The sequence below is a fragment of the Lepisosteus platostomus genome, chromosome 27 (assembly GCF_059453375.1).
Source record: "Lepisosteus platostomus isolate fLepPlt1 chromosome 27, fLepPlt1.hap1, whole genome shotgun sequence".
NCBI lineage: Eukaryota > Metazoa > Chordata > Actinopteri > Semionotiformes > Lepisosteidae > Lepisosteus > Lepisosteus platostomus.
The window spans coordinates 3,725,261-3,747,378 of NC_142637.1; the positions used below are offsets into that span (position 1 = coordinate 3,725,261).

Genomic DNA, 22,118 nt, shown 5'->3' on the forward strand with positions numbered 1-22,118 from the left:
AGTCATCTGTTAGACAGGTCTCAGTTGTGGAAGTGAGTGCAATGCATTTCGAGGCCGGGCAATTACACTCACTCTTGACTGTTGATAGGTTATTTTATTTCAAAATAAATCTGATTATAAACCAAGTCATAAGAGAAACAAAAGCATATTTTGCTTGTAGTGAGTCTGCAGTTAGACTTGTCATTTTATTGGACTCAACATACAGAATTTTCCCCTTAACTTGTAAACCACATGATTACGGTACACAAACAATGCAGTACAAAAGTCTTACACCTTTAAGACATGGTGTCATAATTACAAAATAACAGCTAGCAGTGGCTTTTAGTAAACTGAGGCTCATAATAAACACACAGTACTGTATACTACAACTCTACACTGTGCCTAAGAAGTCTTAAGACTTGTCAACAGCTATAAAACATCACAAAAGGTGACACTTTATTTTTCTTTTGTGGCTCCTGCTATGCAGACAAAACAAAAGTTCAGGCCGAACAATTTTATTTGGCTAATTCTGCTAATTGGGCTGAAAATCTTGAAGCCTACTCCGGTTGTATCTCTTGTCATGTCTCGATTTGGGGGGGTCAGAGGGTTAGAGTTCAGAGGTCAGCCAGTCAGGCGGTAGGTACTCACAGCTCACTGGCGGTGGAGGAATTCCTGGACATGGTCTTGGGTGAGAGGTCAAAGTCACTGTCAGAGCGGTACAGGAAGGACTCCCGCCGCTGGCTGTGGGGGAAGTTGGCTTGCAGGACAAGCCCGGAGCCTGGACTGGCCTGGGGATCCAGGGGACTGCGACCCACCGACAGACCATTTTCAACATCAAAACTGAGACAGAGAGAGAAAAAGGAGGTTAATTCAGAGGTTCTTTAATCGTTCGCCTTGGATGAACTTCATTTTGTAGTAAAACAACAGGAATTGAACACATTTATACCATTAAGCATAGGAGACCCCCCAGTGATGTCTACAGAATTGCCAGATGTTCTAAAGACATATCAAATATGCCCTATTATTATATGTCATATGTCATAGAGTAGAAGTTAAAGAGCCTTAAATGAAAAAACAATCTTCAGGATGCTCGCCAGGCACAGATTATGATTTTCAAGACAAACACATTGATGAATCATACAAATTGCAGAACAGTTACCCATCCTGACACAACTGAGAATTTGAGAGTTGCAATTTACATCGAGAGCGAACAGGGCAAAGTGGGAGGCAGCTTTTGAACAGCCCTGAAAGACAGAACTGAACGATGGATTTCACACACACTTCAAGGAAGAAAACAAAAGAACACAAGGTAACACTGACCTACAATTCTGGGCTGTTTCAATGAGTCTCACAGAGAATCTCTGCGAAACACTGACCTTGTAAGACAAAAGGATCAGGTGGGCAGAAGAAGAGGCTATTGTGCGTGTTTGCCAGACCTATTCTAACTCCATTATACTGACGTCACTTTTGACTTCATGAGTAACGTCACAGACAGAACTCCACCATCTTCAGTCAGGAGCACCAAAATAATTGATTTCCACCTCCCCTGACTTTTAATAAAGGCCCTATTTTTTTTTCTAATAGTAATGAAAAATCATTTTGAGTGAGATGCTGAAGATTACTGATGACAGGTGGATTTTTTTCATACCTTTGTATCTGTAAACTGAAACACAAGCCGATGTTAACAAAATCCCCAGGAGCCAAGGACATTGTGTATTGAAAGGTGAGAATTACAGACCAGATGCCGCACAATGCACAATCACAATCTCTCTTTTTTAGGGAAGAGCGAGCCATTTTTAAATTCGGGTAGCTTCACTGATTATTTCCAATGACTGGAGAGATATCAGTGTGTGTGTCTCATTCACAAAGTCTCTGTGAATGCAGAAGAATGGGTCCTGGGAGGCTGTATCTTTTTTTTTGTTGGTAGCAGCTGCCTCAAGGTCAATAAGATGTAGAGTGGGTCTAAGAATAGATCTGTTCTCTGACGCACTGTCATATGGATGTGCTATAAATAGTGCTTCAGGTAGGGTAAACTCCTGGTCCATCAACCGTGCCTGACCAATCGCCCACTATTTATAGAAGGCATATCATTAATCTTGTCCCCTAGGCACCAAGTGGTACAGGGAAACCATTGATAGCTTATTTCTCATCTTCGTCTTTTCACTAATGCCAATATGTTAATGAATAACAGGGCTTTAATTGCTTTTTTCTTATACTTGGAGTGAGGCCCAGTATTGATCCCTCCCTTTCCACGGGTTGCCTTCTTCGTCAATGCACTTTGCTGTCAGACACAGGTGAGAGAGGCTGTCAGCCAAAGAGAGCTCCTGCCCGGAAAACTGCCTGGGACTCAAGGCAGCACCATTAGACTCATCTAGAAGATCTCAAATTGCGTCTTGTAGACACCCTTGTGCTCCTTCAGTTCTAACCTTGACTGAATTGATAATGGACTTCATTAGAACTTTATTTATTGTTTTTAGCCTTAAATGGCTGGAAAGGATCCTGTTAATGGTTCAAGAAAGCAGCTGAGACCTCCACTAAAATACAAACTCAAATGTCCAATAGGTGTTAAAGCTACCGCAGTCTTGTTTGCTCTTTGTGTTATGAGTGGCAGATTTAAAGCATGTTGCTCTATCGCACCTACTGTACTATGTTTTTTTGTGCTGGGGGAGTAATAGTATCCTAACTATCTAGTTTCCCCATACTCCACTTAATCAAACGCTTGTCGGGTACACCTTTCATGGAAAAATCATTTTGCAATAATGCACAGGAGGCTGCATATCTTCTGTTATCCCTGCAGGGCTCTGAAAGAGCAAAACCTTTTCTTAAGCTTGAAACATGTGCAAAAACAAAAAGCCCTCACCATCCTAAACAGCCCTCTTCACGTCAATGCAAGGCAATGGGATCTTCAATTAGAAATGGACTCTTAGTTACATTTCGCATATACATTAACAAGGACATTAACTCAGTGAAATTGGGTTGTGCCTGCTATGCTGTATTATGTAATCAATGCCAAAGCCACAACGTGGAAAGCAATTTTCCATTCATGTAAAAATCTTTAAAAAAAAAACACGAGAGCTATTTCTACCGATTCACAGGGGGGCTTTTTTTTTCTAAAAATACCCATGCTCGCGGCTTGCTCTGTCACTTCCACTTCGCCTTTCGTTCTTTTCATTTAATGAGCCTCACTCCTCAGGGGCAGCGCTACGCGTAGTGACAGTAGGTTGCTTCTGCAATGTGGGCTCACTGATAGCTTCTAAAAATAGCCTGCACACCCCCACCTCAACCCCAGCACCTCCACCCTCCTGGGGGAACCGAGGCAGAACTGCTATTAATAGCTTTTCAGGTAGAGTGAGCAGCCTCCACAATCAGGCACAGATGGCTCTGTTCATTCATAAATATTTATAGTGGTGGCTATTTGAGGACACTACTGTACCTCTTTTCCTCTTTTTACACCCACATCTTTCCTTTGTTGCCTTTTTTAAGAGGACTGTTTGCTTTCTGCATAGATCGGCACACTTTAAAAAAACAGATTACACATTTTGGATTGTTTTTAAACTGTCTGCAATCTAACGATGCGCTTATAGCAGATCATGTTTCCAACATCACCACGCTTATTCATGAAGCTGCAGTGACAGAAATCTACAACAGCAGGTTAATCACGAGAGGGGTACAGATCAGACTCTCTTTGCATTGTACAGCAGGTGGATCCTTTTCAGGTTTATGAGTTGGAAAGCCTTAAACAGGATACTAGCTTCCAAAATATCCAATGGAGTATCCGATATCGAGCCCCTGACATTCCTTTTCCAAGAGTTTGGAAAACCTGAAATGAATTCATTTCTAACTTCTGTGCAACAGGAGCCTGACTTGAATTGACTTTGTTCTTCACAGTGTTTCGATACTGTACATACTGTAGCATCAATTAGGAAATGTAAACTCATGTTTTATCAGTATGCTGTGTTTCACGCATGCATTTTTTTATTTTTGCAGACCTCCTTTGTTATATTGAATAATTTAGATATTAAACAAAAATTCTGTTCTATTTTTTACGTACTGTATTTATGACTTGGCCGCACAATACTGTTAGTCCCCTTATATAAAAGGTCTGCCAAATCGATAGATAGATAAGACTTTATTGATAAGACTTAACAGACTGTCAGACGTGGGATTTGAACCCACGCCTCCAGGGGAGACTGCGACCTGAACACAGCGCCTTAGTATTCTTAATAATAGTGACATATATTTTTAATAATTTCAGCAATTCCATTATGTCATCAGTGTACAGACACGACAGAAATACATGTATTACATTTTCCTGAAACAATCTGTAAAATGGGGTTAGGGATGTCATGTATTGGACATCATCCACAAAACCGTTTAAGAAGTGCACATGAAAATTTCTGAATTTTTAAAACTTATCTCAAGTATTATTTGGATGCTGGCGATGATTGTGGACTGGGGGATTCCGAAAGAAGTGGATATGCAAAGGATCAAGAAGTGATACATCAACATTATATCCCAACAGAGTTTAATTTAGTCACTGTAGACCAGGCTCTCCAAACAATACACTGAACCACAAGAGAAAACCGTTTTCTGCCATCTGGCTGGGATAAAAAATGGGATATAAAAGGCTTCGTTTTTATTCCAGCTGATACAACTATTATAAATATAGAACACATAAACATCCAGTTCCATTCTCAGGCTTCTTTGTTGTAAGTATCATGACCCCTATCACTGGACGTCAGAGAGCTTGTGCTCAATTTGCAGGTCACAGTTTCCTGAAAGTCCCCTTTTTGAAAAGAAATAGATGTAGTTACTACTTATTGAAATACATCTTCATAATTGTGTTATATATATTTAAAAATATTATCTATATTTTTAAAGGGGGCAAATTTATGTTTTCAGAAGTTCTGCTTCATTTCAAATCTCTCTGAAGGACTCCAGACTTGCGAGAGGAAATATTATTAATTTGTTTCTCCCCCAAGACCCGTGAAAGCCAAAGAGATTCGGACTGTTGTTTTCTAAACGTTTCATCCAAATCGGGATCGCAGGGGAGCAGAGGCAGTCGGAGCAAGGTGGGATACACCCTGGACAGGATCCCAGGCCATCACAGGGCACACTCTGACACACACACTCCCACCAGGGCCACTTGTCCCAGAAGCCAATTAACCGAGCTGCCTGTCTTTGGACTGTGGGAAGAAACCGGAGTATCTGGAAACCCGCCTGAACACAAGGAGAACGTACAAACTCCATCAGACAGCACCACAGGAACAGATTTGAAGCCAGGGCTCCAAGGCTGCAAGTTAGCACAGAGCCACTGTACACCCACTGAACGGTTTCACTCCTACCATTAGAATTTATTCTACCATTAACGAGTACTCACCGGTCAAACAGAGGACTGCGCTAAAAGCTTCCAACTAAGAAATCAGATCCTGCTCCCACTTCATGTTCAGATCTAACCCTAATCTCTTTGTGGTTTCTTTTTTTATCTTTGCTGCTCTCACGTCTTATACCCCACGCGTGCACTTATCTTTTAGACACAGCAGTGTGGAGAGGTGTTTAAGGGCTGGAGCCACATGGCTTAAAGATTATGGGGCACTACTGTTGACCCGGCAAACCCAGGTACTTCACTCCAAATTACCTGGTTTCTTTAATGAAATCACTGGATAAGATCCTTGGCTCAATTATGCAGTAACTTCATTATGGAGATCACACTGGACAGCGACAAAAAGTGCAATGTGAAAAAAGTGAAGCTCTCAGAGCCTGGTTTTCTGAAAGCTGGTCAAAACTGGATTTACTAAGTTGCATTCTGACCAGCTATCTTTGGCTGACAACAGCAGGGGGCACAGAGTTCAGGAAAGAGGCTGACCTCACATAGCTATGAGAGGAAGTTCGCATTGTGCTTTCTGGCAAGGAGCCTGCCTGCTCTATAGCTGTAGCTCCCTCACCTTTTAGAAGCTTTTAATTCCCATTCCCTAAGAAAAACAAATACCTATGAATACCTTAGAACTACCAAAAATAAAAGGAGAAAAAAAATATTGAAGCAGGAAGTGGAGAAATGCAACTTTTCTTGCTCTGCTGGGAGTTTCACTTTGCAATTCCAAAATAAAATGAATGCCCATTACAACCCTGCCGTCTTCTTGCAAGTGGTTCCCTCTACTGGTCCATCATGAAATTACAATCATTCAGCAGGGATGAAATTTCCACCCTGCAAATGTTATCATCATTTTACAGGGTGCAGGGTGGAAATCCCATATACATATAGCACTTTTCTGGACACTCCAATAAAAAAGCTTTACAGATAATGGGGACTCCCCTCCACCACCACCAAACATACTTCCTACATGTATAATAGTTCATACATTCCTGAAATGTGTTGAAAGGAACCAAAAATCAAGATCTCTATAATATTCACAGACTCTGAGTAGCATAAATCCAGAAAGGAACTTGATCATTGTAAACTCTCGTATTCACAAATTAGTATCTGCAAAACTAGTGCTGAGGCTGAAAGAAAAGCTTTCTTTGAAAGCTCCTGCATGCATGTGCATAAGCTTTATGGCATCAAAGTCATGTGACATCCGTTATTAAGAGTAAACCGGTACAGGACCTAGCCCAGATCAATGTACGACAGAAGAGAATAACAATTAACTAAGGATTGTATTCAGGTCATGAAAGAGTGCATTCTGTGAGTCTGAAATCTGTGAATGACACATTAAATGAATGGAACTACTGATACCAACCAGTGCGCATCAGACTTCAGCAAATTACAAAGCATTTAGCGCATTTAAGTGTGGATAAGACTAAACCTTGCTGATTTATTGCAGCACTGTTGTGAAAAATACTTCTTATCTTCCCATGACAGGGATGACAAGGAGGTTTCCAATAAGAAAATCTAACAATCAATAGACTTTTGTTAGCAATAAAATGAACTGTGACATCAGAACTAATTTGTGGACACAATCAATGTAGCTTTGTTCACCACATTTCTTTTCAATAACCAATTTTCAGCACTGCATTGGGCCAGTAACCAAAAACATGCATATTTATTCTTTACAAAGAAACGTGCTTATTTCCATTCAAATCGCCTAATCACTATTTCTTTTGCCGAGCTAAGGCTTTGAATCAGCTCGTTTGACAATGAGTGATTTGTATTGGAACATGAAATGGGCTTGTGTTATTGTTTCAAACTCTGTGAAGAATACAAACCAAAATCAACAGTAGGAGGCATTCTGTATGTCTTGGTTATTAAATCAAGGTAGAGGCCCATAGACAGATATGGTCAAGCAGCCCTCGTGACCCCTTTTACCTCTCAGGACCCTCATCTCTGCTCTGTTCTCTTTGTTACAAAGCTCCCCTCACATCGGACAGAAACATGGTTGATCTCAGCTGCTCTGTTAAGCATTATTGTGCCCAGCCAGCCTTCCATGAAAAATATAAAAGACTCACATCAGTGACCAAGATCTGTGGGCACAGTCGCTGAAGATTTCAGAAAGCATCAATTTAAACCTTAATGGAGGAGATCGGAAATTGGCATTGAGTAAAAACATGCACACTTGAGTACAAAAACAGTTTGGAACTGTGTGGTAATTAGAAAAGACAGCTATTCTTCAATTAGGTGGCGACTGATTCTTAATGGATGACCTAAATTTCATCATTAGAATGAAGCCTAAAGAAAATTGCATATTAAAGAAACGTACAGTACAACACAAGGAAAGAGATCAGCACCAATGCTGCCTTCACTTTTTCATGTCTAAGGGGTGTTGCTTTAAGAATAGAACTTCACTTTTAAAAACTATTCAGAGGCAATTAATCCTGATCTGGTATGCTTTTATTTATTTTTTCAGCCCACTTTGTAGAAAGGTATCATGGGGAGCAGTATGAGACAGGACACAGTCCACTCATTAAACACTAATTGAGTCAAATAAAAAGGTGCCTTCATTTATATTAAAGGCATACCAGTCAGTCTACAGAGGGGCCAAGAAAAGTCTGAAGAGTTATGATTTAAGAATCCCCTCCCCCACCCTAAAAAACGGTATAAAAATCAAGGACAGGTTATATAGACACAATGCCTTCAATGTCACAAAAAATAGCTCCTTTGAAAAGCTGTGCTGGACAGTTTCACCTTGCATCACACAGTAACCAGGGAAGGTATAAATAACTTGGAAATGAGGACAGACAGTCATGGTGGCCAAAAACACTAATTAGTCTGTAACCTACCATCCTGTGCAGCCAGTAGCCTGCAGTGATTTTCCCAAATTGACACCAGCTGGGAAAGATCAGTATCTTCCTGGGAAACCAAAGACCCTTTCATATGAAGGAGCTGAAACACCCCACCTGTGCCAGTTCTGTGTGTATTTGTTCCGGGAAACAGACCCTGTGATAAGAGTGGTGTTGTGTTTTTATCTGTTGTTGTGTTATACTCTTGTATGGACAATCAAAACGCAGTGCAGCTTTTATCTGGAGGAGTTTGAGTGGCGAGTGACGAACCTGATGAGCTCTCGAAAGCCAAAATGGTGTGTTTCTTCTTTGTACGTCTCAGCCTGGAATCGACCTTTACCTGTTCCTGTTTGAAGTCTTGTGTCGTCAGACTCAAACACTGTCACTAGTTTTTGAAGGGGTGGGGTGTTCTCTTTCTGAAGGCAATTACACAATTTCCCAAACTTGCAAAGCAGAGAAAGAGAAAACATGTGGAAAAGAGATGTTTTCCACATCTGGCTTATTCACATTTTAGGGCTGCACTTGTCACAGTAAGTTACGTTCAAGGGTAGAAAAGGAAAGCCCTGCAGCAATAATCCTGTAAGAAAACTGAAGTGGTTCCCAGTCCCAGGCCTGGTGACCCACACACCTGCTGGTTTGTGTTCTAGTCGAGCCCTCAGTTACACAATCAAACCCTTCATTGACGTAACAGTACTAAGATTAATTTGAAATTCCCTGCTCATAAACGTGTTTGAGCTTTAACTGTTGTGTTTTGAAAGTGAAATAAAATCCCAACTTGTGACTTGAAGCAAAATGCAAAACTTTAACAATTAAAGCAACTTCTTAGATCCAGTAAGGCTTCAATTATCTAATGAAGGTAGGCTGGTATCAAAACCAACAAGTGTGTGGGTCACCAGGACCAGGAACTGGAAACCACTGTCTTACAAGGACAGTGTGCTCTGTATTTGTCCTCTTTTGATGTTTATCTCAGTCACCTCACCAATAGCAACAGTATATGCTATTATGCAGTAGCTATAGGTTATACCTAACCAAGCCAAGTACAGCAATGCAGTCATGATCCTGCGATATAGTAACATTTAATTAACACCAAATTTGAGCAATTAAAACATTAATAAGAACTGGGAAGACGGCTTTACTCTGTGATGTTAGACTAACCTATGAAGAAGGCTCTTTTCAAAGTTATTTGCCCCGCTTAGGGCTGACTGCACACATCTGTGTTTAGGGAATAGTACAGTATGTTGCAATAACAAGTCAGATTTGATACCCAGGAGACTTGTCATCTTCCTATGAACTCTGTTCAGATGGTCCATGCTTGGAGTTCTCTAGCTCACTTCTAGCCAAATCAGGCATTGTGATATCTCCAGAGGCACCCCTTGCTCAAGAACATTTAAGCCTGTCACGGAAGCACAAAGCTCTGCAGATCGAGCAGTAGGGCAGCACATTTGTGCTCCGGTGGTGGAGCTATGGAAAGCAGTTTTCCAGCTCTCTTCTCAAAAGCCCTTCCTAATTAGACCCTGGAGCAGTGAGCAGCTGTGTGCAGAAGGCACTGAAGTGACACAACACTTGTCTGGTAGCCAGGGAGCCAGGCAGCGTCTGCACATGAAAAATGATTACTCGCAAGCACAATCCCGAATCTAAACACTGGAAATATGGGAGCCGCCCTCCACCAACCTCCCCCTCCCATTATGTAATTATGGCTGAATGATTTAGGGGTTATGGGGTGCTCAACGTGGCTCTCTTTAAGCGGAGGCAGAGCACAATAAAGACAGGCACTGATCCTACAGTATGTAGCATTTTGATCCTACAGTACTGTATGTCGTGAAAAAGAATTTCCCCATCACTGATGCAGAATGGACATTGCAGTCTTGTGCTCAAACAAAGACCTTCTGTCTAAATGGGTTGGCACCCCACGCCTCCATGTTGTTATTATGCCCTTGACCTCTTGCCTACCCAACAAGGCTTTGCTCCATCGGGACTGGGTGTGGGCTGGGAAATTCTGGCTCAGTGCCTAGAAGGAACAACCGCAATCCACACAACAAGCCTCCAAACACACTGACTGGTGTCACATAGATAATCATGTCAGACTTTGTGAAGCCCCTTACACAAACTGATACAGGGATTTGTATATCTGTTTGTGCTGCTAGTTTCTATTTGCTCTGAGTTTGTAAAAAAATACATGAAGCAATTGTGTCTTGGCTTCATCTGACTGCTTCACTTCAATACTGTCCCTGTCTCAGTCTTTGGAAATTTATCTAGACATCTCAAGCCACAGCACACTATACTGAAATACATTTATCCTGTCATCCCAGTAGTGTATTAGCAATTTAATTGGTAAACAATTCCAAAATTGGAATTCCAACAGTCATCAAGGGGGAATTTCTGGTGTGTTTTGGACATCCTGTTCAAGTATGTGCAGGTTACTATAGACACACAAACCTCAGTGCTAGTAAATCTCAAGGCAGATAAGAATGTACTCTGGGCTGACAGTGAAATACTACTGAGAAAATAACTTGAGAGATGTTTATTTTACTTGAGTATGGCTGGAGGGATGACACTGTCCAAATGATCAAACATTACCTTCCAAAGGTATGTAAACAGGCTTTACTCTGTCCTTCACATCTTTGAACACCATGTAATTTAATGAAACACTTTCTTAAACAGTTTGTTAAAAGAGAACTTCATATTTTGTCTTAACCATGAAAAGGCTGGGTTTGGCTAGATCTGCCCTTGCAGTTTGGGTACCTGTCCATAAGCGCTTGTTTCACAGTTATAGAGATCACTGGGATGAATGCTACCTAATCCTTGACAAAGCTGATTAGTTCTTTTGGAGCAGTGGTATCGCAAGCATATTAAAGTCCAGGTGGCCTGGGTTTGAATATCTGATTAATTTGGCAATGACAGATTTTAAGTGACAGAGAAAATAAACCATGCTGACACTTTAGAATCCTTTCTCACTATCCTGTTTAAAAACACTGTCACTTGATGGCTTAACCTCAGCTGCTAAATGCCTAGTATTTGTATTTATTGGGTCTATTTAAGGTATCTTGGTTGACATTGGAAATATGACAGAACTCACAAGACAGCATTCACTCCTATGGCAGTCTTTGGGATGCACTGTGATTTATTAAACATAGCTTTGTTTCCTAAATAAAAGACAGAACTCATTACCATTTGCTTTTTAAAAAATTGGCTTGGATGACAAAAAACAGACCCTGCAAAGTTCCAAGTGTTCTAGGCACAAAGTGAGAGAATTACATGTACTAGGCCATTTTTCAGAATGACTGCTCGAAGTCACACCATCAGAGCATCAGATCAAGTCAAGTACAAGAATCTGAAGCTGACAGGTGAAAGCAGACTTCCACTGATTCCTGTACTGGAAATTTAGATTTGATATTAATTTATGTGTGTATATGTTCTTATCTAAATTTGCACCCACTTAAACAGCTGGGTATTTAACCAGAACTATTCAGGTGAAGTACCTTGTTCAAGGGTATTATTACAGTGACTCACCTGGGATTTGATCCCCCAATCTTCCAGTTACCCTACCCATTGCTCCACACTGCCGCCCCCTAGTTCAAGTAGAAAACATTCATTTTTCTGGTCATCATAGATAATCCTAACAATCTAATGATCATAATTACTAGATTAACCATAGAAGTTTAAAACAGTTCATACCAACATCTACTAGTTCACACCCTTAAGTTGCTAATACCAGTTGCTAATTTCTATTGGGACCAACTGGAACATCCATTAGGGCAAGAATGTCTTTCTAAGAAATCCAGCTGCGTTGAAGTCACACACTTGTGAGCAGTGCTCATTCTCCAACAGAAACATGGCTAGAGAACCTCCCTTTACAGTCAAGGTACTGCAATTACCTTTGAGGGTATAATAGGACCCTGTCTCCATAAACGTTGTGATCTTTAAGACTCTCACATGCAATGGATCCAGCGCCAATGACTTGTAATAACAGAAAATTATGAAAGATTTCACAACTTTTTACCGTTAAACAAACAGGAGCGTTTTCTGCTGTTCGTTTTGTTCCTTGTCTTCCTGTACAACAAAACCAGAACATGTTCTCTTTCCCTTGGGCTAGGCATGGAAATAAAACTTGTTGCACTCACCTAGGTTACTTCGACTTGATTTATTTTCTAGGATGCCATTCGTTTTTTGCAGCCTGTTAATGGGGATTTATTCCAATTCTAATAGTACCATTTTTACACAACTGATGAAGCAAACAGATCATCTTGCAGATGATTTCATCAAAGCCATAACACAAAACATTCATAGATACCTACTGTATGCTTTTTTGTCAGTATGAAGTTTCTTCATACTATAGTTCATCTGCTCAGCATTCTTCAGATGTTATTTTCCAGACCTTAACCTTGTTATGCAACAATTAATTATTTGCCAAGTAAACACTCAGAAATCAGTGAGGTGCACTATTTTGTAGGTGTCAGCAAGAGCAGGAAAACAACTGCAATTAATTCTGAACTGTGGTCCTTCCACTGGACTGCATCTTCATCCCAAACTGTCCCAGGACAAGAGAAACGGTCTTAATCCTTTAAGCCCAGACCACCCCAATTTTTTCTTTTCTGAAGGCGTAAGAGTCACACATCACAAGATGTTATTATCCATTTCAACACTGCCTCACACAGCCAGCGTCAAGTTTCACAACCCAAGAATTTGTCCAGATTTCATGGAAGCCTGACAAGAGCAAATATGCCCTCCTGGCTAATGACACTCAGATCTGAGGGCCGGATCAAATTACAGCACCTGAGACTGAAACGCCCGCCAGATGTTGCAGAAACTCTTCGCCAACTGATGAAACAAAGATGCCCTTGCTCAGAAATAAGGTGAGGCATGATTTAGGGAAAACAAGAAAAATGCCAGGACAGTCAAGGAGAGAGCAGAAAAGGCCCCAAACAAGTGAAGACATGAGAAGGACAAACCGGAGAGCAATCGATAAGCAAAGTCGAAACAAAGTAACTCAGGGAAAACCACCAAGACTACATAAACACGCTGACTGGGCGCCGGAGTATCGCCGGGGCAGGTCTTATAAATCCAGGTATTTAGTAAGAATTCATGGGATTGATCTTCGTCATGATCTGGATGTCACACAAACTGGTTGATTGAAGCGAACATATTAAAGACATATTAAAAGTAGCAATAGCAAACTCGGGTGTAAGTTTCCACCACTCAGAATAAGCATTTCACAATTGTTTCTATATGTCAAGTACTGTCTATTAGGCTCTTGGGATCTGTGCCATTCATGTACTGTACCTGTTCTCCTACTACTTTAATGAAAAGGGGGTCGCAGCTCTGGGAATGACAAGATAAAATATTCATATCCCCCAACAACCACCCCGCCTCCCTCTCAGAATGATGTTTTCTGTGTAACCTACAGAAATCCCCCTCGTCTTTTCATTTTGTTTCTATCTGGCCTAAAAATCTTGTGATTAAGAACAGGAGATTCCCACCCCAAGACATTCACTCCACACCATGGAGCTGAAGGAACTGCCAGTAAAAGTAATGACGACGTATCTTAGGTCAGCCCACAAAATGTGAATGGAGGAAGCATGGCTCCTAACTCTGATCTGTTTATGAGACACTGATCCCCTGGGGCTCACTCACCAGTGAAAACAGCCCAGGTTTTTCCTCCTACACTATTCCCTCAACACACACCTCTGGAGTCACGATTCCAAAGACAGAGTTATGGGCCTGTGGCTTGGAACAACTTGTGATAGCGCACTGCCAACCCAGAAAGACAGTACAAGCATGACTTAATCCCTGGTTTTCAGAGGATTACAGTGCTAATATAAAAATGTCAAGCTATTTAATACGAGGAAAAAGAAAAAATTAAAAGAAAAAATGACTTGGGCTCCTGTTATGTAATTCTTTTACTCGATTAAATAAACTCATAAGAACACTGATTTATCGGTTCTCAATAGGTTTGCATTTTTAAACCTTATTGTATTTAATGGCTTTCAAAGTTGCTACCCAGAGCGAACCTCCTTTCGTTTAAGAAGAGGTGTGAACGCAAGGCAGTGCTGTAAGAGCACGATCTACACAGCGCATTTACAATGCTCATATGAACAGCTCTCCCCAAACTGTTGCACTGAGAATATTTCCAGAAGACACACGGTAGGTATCATTCCCGATTACTAAAAAACAGATATTCATCCAAGATCCTAGTACATGTCTATGCATGGCCAGTTTAAACCATCAGATGAAAGCCACAGAACTTAGCCCAGTGCCGCAATCTGCAGTTTAACTCAGATGCATCTTGCACAAGAAGCTATTCTATATAAAAGCTACTGCGTCCATTTTGGTGGCCCTGCTCCAGACCTCAGGAGCACATGTTGCCTCCTCCTTTCTGAATGTCATCGTTGCTGCATGCCAGAGCTGTTAACTATCAAACCCGACCTTCCATGTGACGTGAGCACCACCGCTTCCCTCAGTCTGGAAAAGACAGATAAGCTGGTGTGGAAAGGGGCATGCCTGACTCCAGCCAGACCACAGGGGCAGATGCTGCCAACAGGCAAGACAACATGAGCCCAGGCACGGTGGACTGGTGCAGGGGGTGTCTGTCAGTGGCAGGCTAATGCTATGCTGTGCGGGGACAGCGCTAACTGGTATCCCTGCGCTGGGACCCTTCCCCACGGACCCATGTTCCAGCGCACTCTGCAATGAAGGTTCTCACACCAGCTACTGTGATTTCAATGGTTTGCCATACTGCGGTATTGATGAGCCAGGAAAATTAAAAGAAAAGACATTGCTCCCTTGGTCATGCACATGTGCAATGACGTAAAAATCCAGAATACAGAATTTATCAAAATAAAGGACCTAGAAGGGACCTACAAATAAACTGCCAAACAGAATCGTCATATTTTCCAATAAAGTGGCGATCACCATGGGCCACTTTAATCAGGCCAACTCCAGGCCTGATTAAACTGTCAAGCTGCTACTGGGGTGGCTGTTCTGTGTATCTTTCCTGTCAAAGCCACATGACAAGCAAGGCACACAACTGGGACTCTGTTGACTACCAGATTGTCACAAAACACACAATTCCCTCCCCCCCTCCTCCCCACCCATGAAAAAAAAGTTTCAGGCTCTGAATCCTGGCAGCCTCACACTACACCGATCCAACAGTGATATATACTGTATGGTTATTCCCTAAATTTCCAGAATCTACAGGACATTATTAGATTAACACAGTCCAGCTGGTTTTCTTTAAGGAATCGGTTTGCTTTCTGCCCCCCCCAACCAGCACTGTCCACTTCCCTGCCTGTTTAGAGCTGACAGTGGTCTCTGCTCTGACTCCCAACATACTTAGCTCATAGAGTCAGTCACCAAATCCTAGACCTTGTGCTGTGTATGTTACTTCGTCTGCCGACAAAACGTCTCGGCTTGCTGTTCGGCTGCCAAAGTTTTACTCCTCTGTGACACATATCGAACGTGGCCCTGACACAGGGTGAAACCCTTCGCTCAGAAATGGGGGGGCAGAGCAGGGGCTGTGGGGGGGTGCCATAATCTTCCTCTGGGCCACTGCTCATCTCCTTGGAAGAAAGAGGCTCGTCAGTTTATTTGATGCAGCTCGGCTGGAACTGCTCTGCTCCTGCAAACAGGAATCGGCACGGGGCTGGAGGGGGTTGTCTGGTTGTTTCTAACACTTCGGGGTGATGTCAAAAACAATACTCCCAGCGCCGCATCTACAGCCGCTTTATAAAGTGATTATTTAGAGGAGTGTTAGCAGGCAGCCTGAGCCACTTCCTGGAAGAAAAAGAGGGCCAGGCGCCCGTGAATGTGTTGGGTAGTTAAGTGTTTGAAACTGGCACTGGCCCTTGTTTTAAAAGTTGGAAATCATAACGTCCACCGCATTATGCTGATAAAATATCTGTAAATGAGCTCATGTTCATCCAAAGATCTCACACACTTCTTCAAACCAAGAAGTCCCGCATATGACACACAGCCTGGTAAGAGGACGCAAAGCATTGAACTCCCATGTCTTCGGCCCAGGAATTCATTTGACAAGTATGGTTTTAAAACTGCCCCTTTGGCAGATCAGGGCACTGACTTCATCTCAGCAAAGAACAGACATTGACAGCTGCAGCAGACACAAGAACAGCTACCATAAGGGGACGGAAAATCTTTCTCATTGTATGGTTTTGTTGATGTCAGAAGAGACTGACAGTGGAATACCATTTTTCGGGAATCTGTTGCTTCCAGACATCAGCGGGGATATGGTTTATACCAGCAGCGTCAGAATGAAATCCACAACTCCCACAAATGTGCTAATGATTGGATCAAAGTATTGAATATCTGTCCGAGGTCTTTTAAAAGATCTTGGTTGATTGGAAAAGCACGCTTGGTCAGAGGTCATCAAATAATTTAAACAATTAAGTTAGCGCAGGGTTACGTGAATCAGGAGCCAGATTTGACAAGATCCTGATACACCACAAGGTGGAAACTCCTTTAATTAGTCTAGCTTTGTGGATCTCTTAAGAATAAAAATCAGTGACCACAATGGAGTTCCTACTCTTCCTTGAGAGAGGACAATAACTTGCTAAACCACAGTAACCAGCAGGCCTCCACACTGTGCTTGATTACCACAAAGCAGAAGGCTTCTTTATTAAGCGGACGTATTGATCACTTTGAATTCCAGGTATTGTTCCTCCATCATGTCCGTTACCAGGGAAACATCTCAGCCTTAGAACTAAGGCACATATAGAGCATTAAGAGACAGTTCTCTGCATGAAAACTGTGGGTGTGACCTAATTTCTCTTCCGTTTCCAACTGAAACAGCTACTACGACATGTAGGTTTTGTATGAACCACTTGAGAGAGAGCCATACATTTTGAGAAGCGGTTCAAGATTTGTGTTTTATCATTTTCAAACAAGCAACCAAGTCTCCTAGATGTGACCCTGACCAATCATGTTTTTGAAGGAACATTAAAGCAATCATCTCAATCAAGGGTGTAGGGAGAGTTTTCTTGTTTTCTTATTCTGAAACTCAGATCCTGACAGGAAAGGCAAGGAGGAATTTCACATGAAGAGAATGATGTGCTGGACAACTAAACTAGAGTGCATGCACGCACACAGATATAAATATATTAAGGGAAAATTAAAAGTTGTCATATAAAAATACTATAATTACCCCATGATAATAATACCTAAAGAAAAACACTCCAATTTTAAAAGGGACCCTAAATGTCTGTGTTCTGAAAGCATCTAATATGATAACAATGAAAGTCAGGATCACTGGCTATTACAACCAACAGCCAACAGCCTATGTTTATTTTTTGTTGAAAGGGGACTGGTATTGGAGCCATTCAAAAGTACTTACTTTATTAAATGCACTGAAACGATACTCTTAATTTGAACGTGCAATGACTCCTATTCATCAGGTGAAGACTTCAGATCCAGCCTGCTTCTTGTGAACCCCATGTAGATGTGCTGTTTTGTTCTTTTCTGAACCATTCAGATCCTAACCTGGTATCCACCTAAAGAACAGTGAACCTAGGTTGAACTTGATTTGCCGGTAAAATGCCACACTTGTTTGTTATTCACTGGTTACTCCTGTCACTCTTTCTGAACTTTTCATGAATTTCTCCGCACAACAGGCTACTGTTATTCTTGGAACTGTAAAGCCAGGTCTTTAAAATCTCAACCTGCCCTGAGGTCAAAAAAGATATTCAAGATGAATTTTCAATAGCCCCTGGATTTACAGCAGGGAATTTTCCTGCGGGAAGAATTAGGTAAGCTTTGAAAAGGATTAGCTGTGAAAATGTTTGTTTTAAATGCTAACCGGAAGTAATAACAGGCTATAAACTCTTAATTTTCTTCTTCTTCAAGACAGTCAGCTATTTATTTTTGTTAACAAAGACCATCAGTAACTACAAAATGGGATCTGTCCTAAGGGCATCTCTTTAATTTGCTTAATTTAGTCTTCAAATCAAGGGGTTTTATTTTGCAAAACAAAACCCAAGTGGGGAAAATTCTCACACCAACATCTCTGCTCTCCCGGCCTCTCGCGTGGGACTACCCACCCATTTTCTAACTGCGTCACCCAGTCTGGGGTCGTGTTTGGGGACCTGTCCCAGCAAGCAACAGATACAAGACAGTGTACACACACACACTCACTCACACCACGGCCAATTTTCCCAGAATTCACCTGCCAGCATGTTTTTGGACTGTGGGAGGAAACCGGAGCACCTGAAGGAAACCCACACGAACACCTGGAAACGACAAACACAAACTCCAGGCAGAGAGCACCCCTGGGTCCGGAACTGATCCCAGCGCTAACCACTGTGTCACCGTGCTGCCCACATTGGAATATATTTAAAACAAAGTCAGCCGAGTGACTAATACACTTCCTGTAATTTGCACCTGGATTTAATCTTTGCCATAAGGAATGACACAGATTACGCCACAGACAGAAGGATGCCAGGGAAGACAGGGGCCAACTCGCCCCCAGTTTGCTCATCTGGCTGTTAGGCGCTGGTCGTCAAGGCTCTTCTGTGTGAACGTACTGCCAGGTCCCATTTACATTAAAAAGCCAAGAATCGCCCCTGTCAAGCGCTATCCTAGCATCCGAGCATTAACACTCAGAGTGAATCTGATCCCTAAAAATAAGCGAATAAAAGGAAATCCTCCAAGAATACTCCCCCAGTGGAGTGATGCATATTCAACGCACAGAGGGGAGAGGGAGCCACTGCACATCCTGCCGGTGTTTAATTCCCTGGGCTTTGAAGATTAAGTTTCCTTGAAAGTCGTTTCCACCCTGACTGCCCACGTTAGGAGAGAGAGCTCATCACCACCCGCGCAGCAACCAGTGTATAATTACAACGACTGCAGAAGCCCGGCCTGGTTACAGCACATGCCCGGGCACCGAGAGGGCTTACACGACTGATTTACTGAAACGGCTCTGGAGTCAGAGGTCTCGATGCTTCAGTCCCCTCCTCCTCTCTCTCCGCACTTCTAAAGCTGCTGAACATTTGTTTTTTCTTAACAAAACCGTTTCTTCCACGAGGTAGAGCTGGTCGTTTTAAGGAAACTCTGTACCCAATACAAATTGCGTGGAACAGTCTTGGAATTTTGTTTTACGTTTTTCATAACCAAGGTTTGGGTGAAAGACAATACCTCAAGGCCCGCCAGCCATCTCCAGACTACATCATGCTTTCTTTCCCAGCAGGCTTTGCTCAGGCTCCCCATCACTAAGAGCAACCCTTTGGCTCATTATATAGGGGAACTCCAACTGCCTTATCCACATGGCCACTCAACATAAAGTCAAACCGTGTTCTGAAGTCTCCAGTTCATTTATCGCAAATGCATTACTTACAGTGAAAAGAAACCCACTAACCCCCACTATAACTACGCCATTATTTCGGACTAGGCATTGAGAACCCTGCTCTTTTCATTATAATTAAATACCCATGTGCAATCCACAACTACACAAAAAATCTATAATCAAAAATAAATGATCTTCTAATTATGAGCACAGAATCTTCCCTGCAGCAGTTGTGATTTCACCAACACCTTAAAAAGCAATCATTTCTGATCTAGAAACGGATACAGCTCAGCAGCAGATATTTAATTCCATCAAATTAAACTTCAACCCAAAACAATTCAATTGGACTTTTCTGATTTCATTGGTTTTGAGCATGGGGCAGTTGCATTCAGTTTTACTTTTCAGAAGTCATTGTGAGGGAGCCAGTCCCCACAGGGTGGGATTGGCACTATCCATTGGGGTTATGGGTACATTTATTTGAGGTTCAGACATCTTTGATTCAAGCACAGAACCCGATTTTCTGATCCCACACAATCAGAAATTCAATCACCTTCAATTCTCAAAGGATGCCAATCTCATTGTTACGGTTACTATAGCTGGGACTGTATGTTTTCCTTTTGTAAGGTGAAGGCATATTTTGCCTTTGTAAATAAATACAGAGTCTTATTTCCACCTGGATGGAAGAGAGCTGTTTCAAATTACAAACTGTGCAAGGCATACTCACAATTCACCAAGCAGATACCTGTGACACACCTGTGTGTTAGTCCTTCTGTATGAATACTAAGACACATAAGTAGAAAAGAGCCCACCTTATTCAGTTGGGCTCTTTTCTACTTTGATTGAACATCAGTTAAACATCAGTTGTGCACCTAATGAAACATCAGCCACCATGAGGACATTGAGCTGCCCCTCTGGTACAGTAAACCATACAATGAAAAAAAGGTGACTACTGTAAATTTACAAACCAATTCCACCACACTTGAAACATATAAAACAAAATATATTATAGTGGCTTACTCCTGATTTTATTTGGTCTATTTACTGCAGGGGTTGCTTGTTTCACAGTTACTACTGTACAGCAGCTTGAATCTTTCGAAAAGCACTTCTAAGTACAAGGTAGCATTCGTACAGTCATGGTCCAACACACCCCACCATGCTAGATCCGGTTGGCACGTTGTGAGCAACGTTTTCGAAGCACGCTACAGATTTAGAAGGCTTCTCATCTCGCTTAGCATAAACAAATGACTGTTAAAAAAAGTTTTTTTTTAGAAAAAGAAATAAATGGCATTTACCGACGGCGCTTTTGTACAATATCAATGGGTCGGTTGACAGCACAGGGAGATCCGAAAATATTCCCATTCCGCACTTTGAACGCTCGGTCGGGCGATGGGAGAAATCCACTGTTCGTTGGCAAACTCATATTTGCTTCTCTCCTTCCTTGCTCTTTCTTTATGCTCAACAGTTGGGGGGGGGGCGGGAGAGAGGGAGCTCCTAGTATCTGTCTGTCCTCTTCCTTTCACACAGCCCTGGCTTTGCAGTGCAGAACCTGCTTCCCATTGTCGCCAGTCTAACCAGAGGTACTGGACAACAGTAACTAACCGCAGGAAGAGCGAGAGGAATAGCTCTCACGATCTCCCTCAAGCTTTGATGAAGGTTCACTTTCTCCTTCTTCCTCTCCAGAAATCAATATCAGCCGTGGCTCCTGAATCCAGCCCTTTGTCTCTCCGCTTATCCCATTTTTCGCAAAAATGACATCTTCCGAAGGCTTCGTGCAAGCTCATTTAAAAGTCTGCCTTTTCCGGAGAGCCTGTCAGAATCCAACTCGTGCTGCACTCGCACACACACTCGCACGCAGAGACACGCACACACACACACACGCACTCACACTCGCACTCACACAGTGCAGGATTTTGTGGAAACCTGTGAAAAAGCCCTAGCTCAGTAAAAGGAGGCAGACGCACACACTCTATCTCTCCCTTCTGTTCTGCACACCACACTGCCTGCAGATCACACTCCTCGGGCTGAGTTCCATGTTTCAGCCCCTGCTACACTCTCACACTCTCACAGTTCTGCTCTCCCTCTCAATGCCTTGTCGCTCTTTCTCCCCCCACCCGCCTTCGCCACCCCCCCCCCCCCTCCCCAGCTCCCGTCTCAACTCCCTCTGACAGCTGGAGTCCTGTACAACTAAACTGTCTCTCTCCTGCACCAGGACACTGAGCGGCCCTCTGAACAAGTGCCAGTCTCACTGTGAAGTCACTGCGCGGAGGGGGCGGGGCTCAAGGCTAATGTGCTGAAGCTGTCTTGGGATGTCCCAAGTTAACCCTTTACTGGAGCTCCCTCCGGCTCTCCACTGCAAGACAACACAGACGCGGGGAAGCCTGAGGTGCTGAAGAACCAGCAGCATTGACAACAGATTCATTAGTATCCCCGGGGACCAAGGCACTTGCTTCAGAATGGGATGCACGGCAAAACGCCGGTTTCCTTAAAGATTTCCCGCTGCACACCACAAACACACTGTCTATTCAGTTCCTAAACATGCCAAAAAAGATAAATGTAACACTAAGAATGTACTTTAAAAACACCAAAACCAATTTATTTGTATACTGAACTCAAATAAGATGATTCTGTCTTTTGTGAA

The 22,118-nt window shown here is 42.4% G+C and overlaps 1 protein-coding gene across 8 annotated transcripts in view; it reads right to left on the minus strand.

Moving 5' to 3' along the window:
• Positions 1–22,118, minus strand: part of LOC148639025 (3',5'-cyclic-AMP phosphodiesterase 4C-like) — a 142,630-nt gene that overhangs the window by 22,196 nt on the left and 98,316 nt on the right. For 7 of the 8 annotated variants that reach the window (XM_088622338.1, XM_088622339.1, XM_088622340.1 and 4 more), the window contains one exon: positions 628–819. In XM_088622338.1, the coding sequence (XP_088478464.1) occupies positions 628–819 (192 nt within the window). Of the gene's footprint in view, positions 1–627; positions 820–20,772; positions 21,607–22,118 lie in introns of those variants that run through there. The other variant, XM_088622344.1, reaches the window with a different exon arrangement.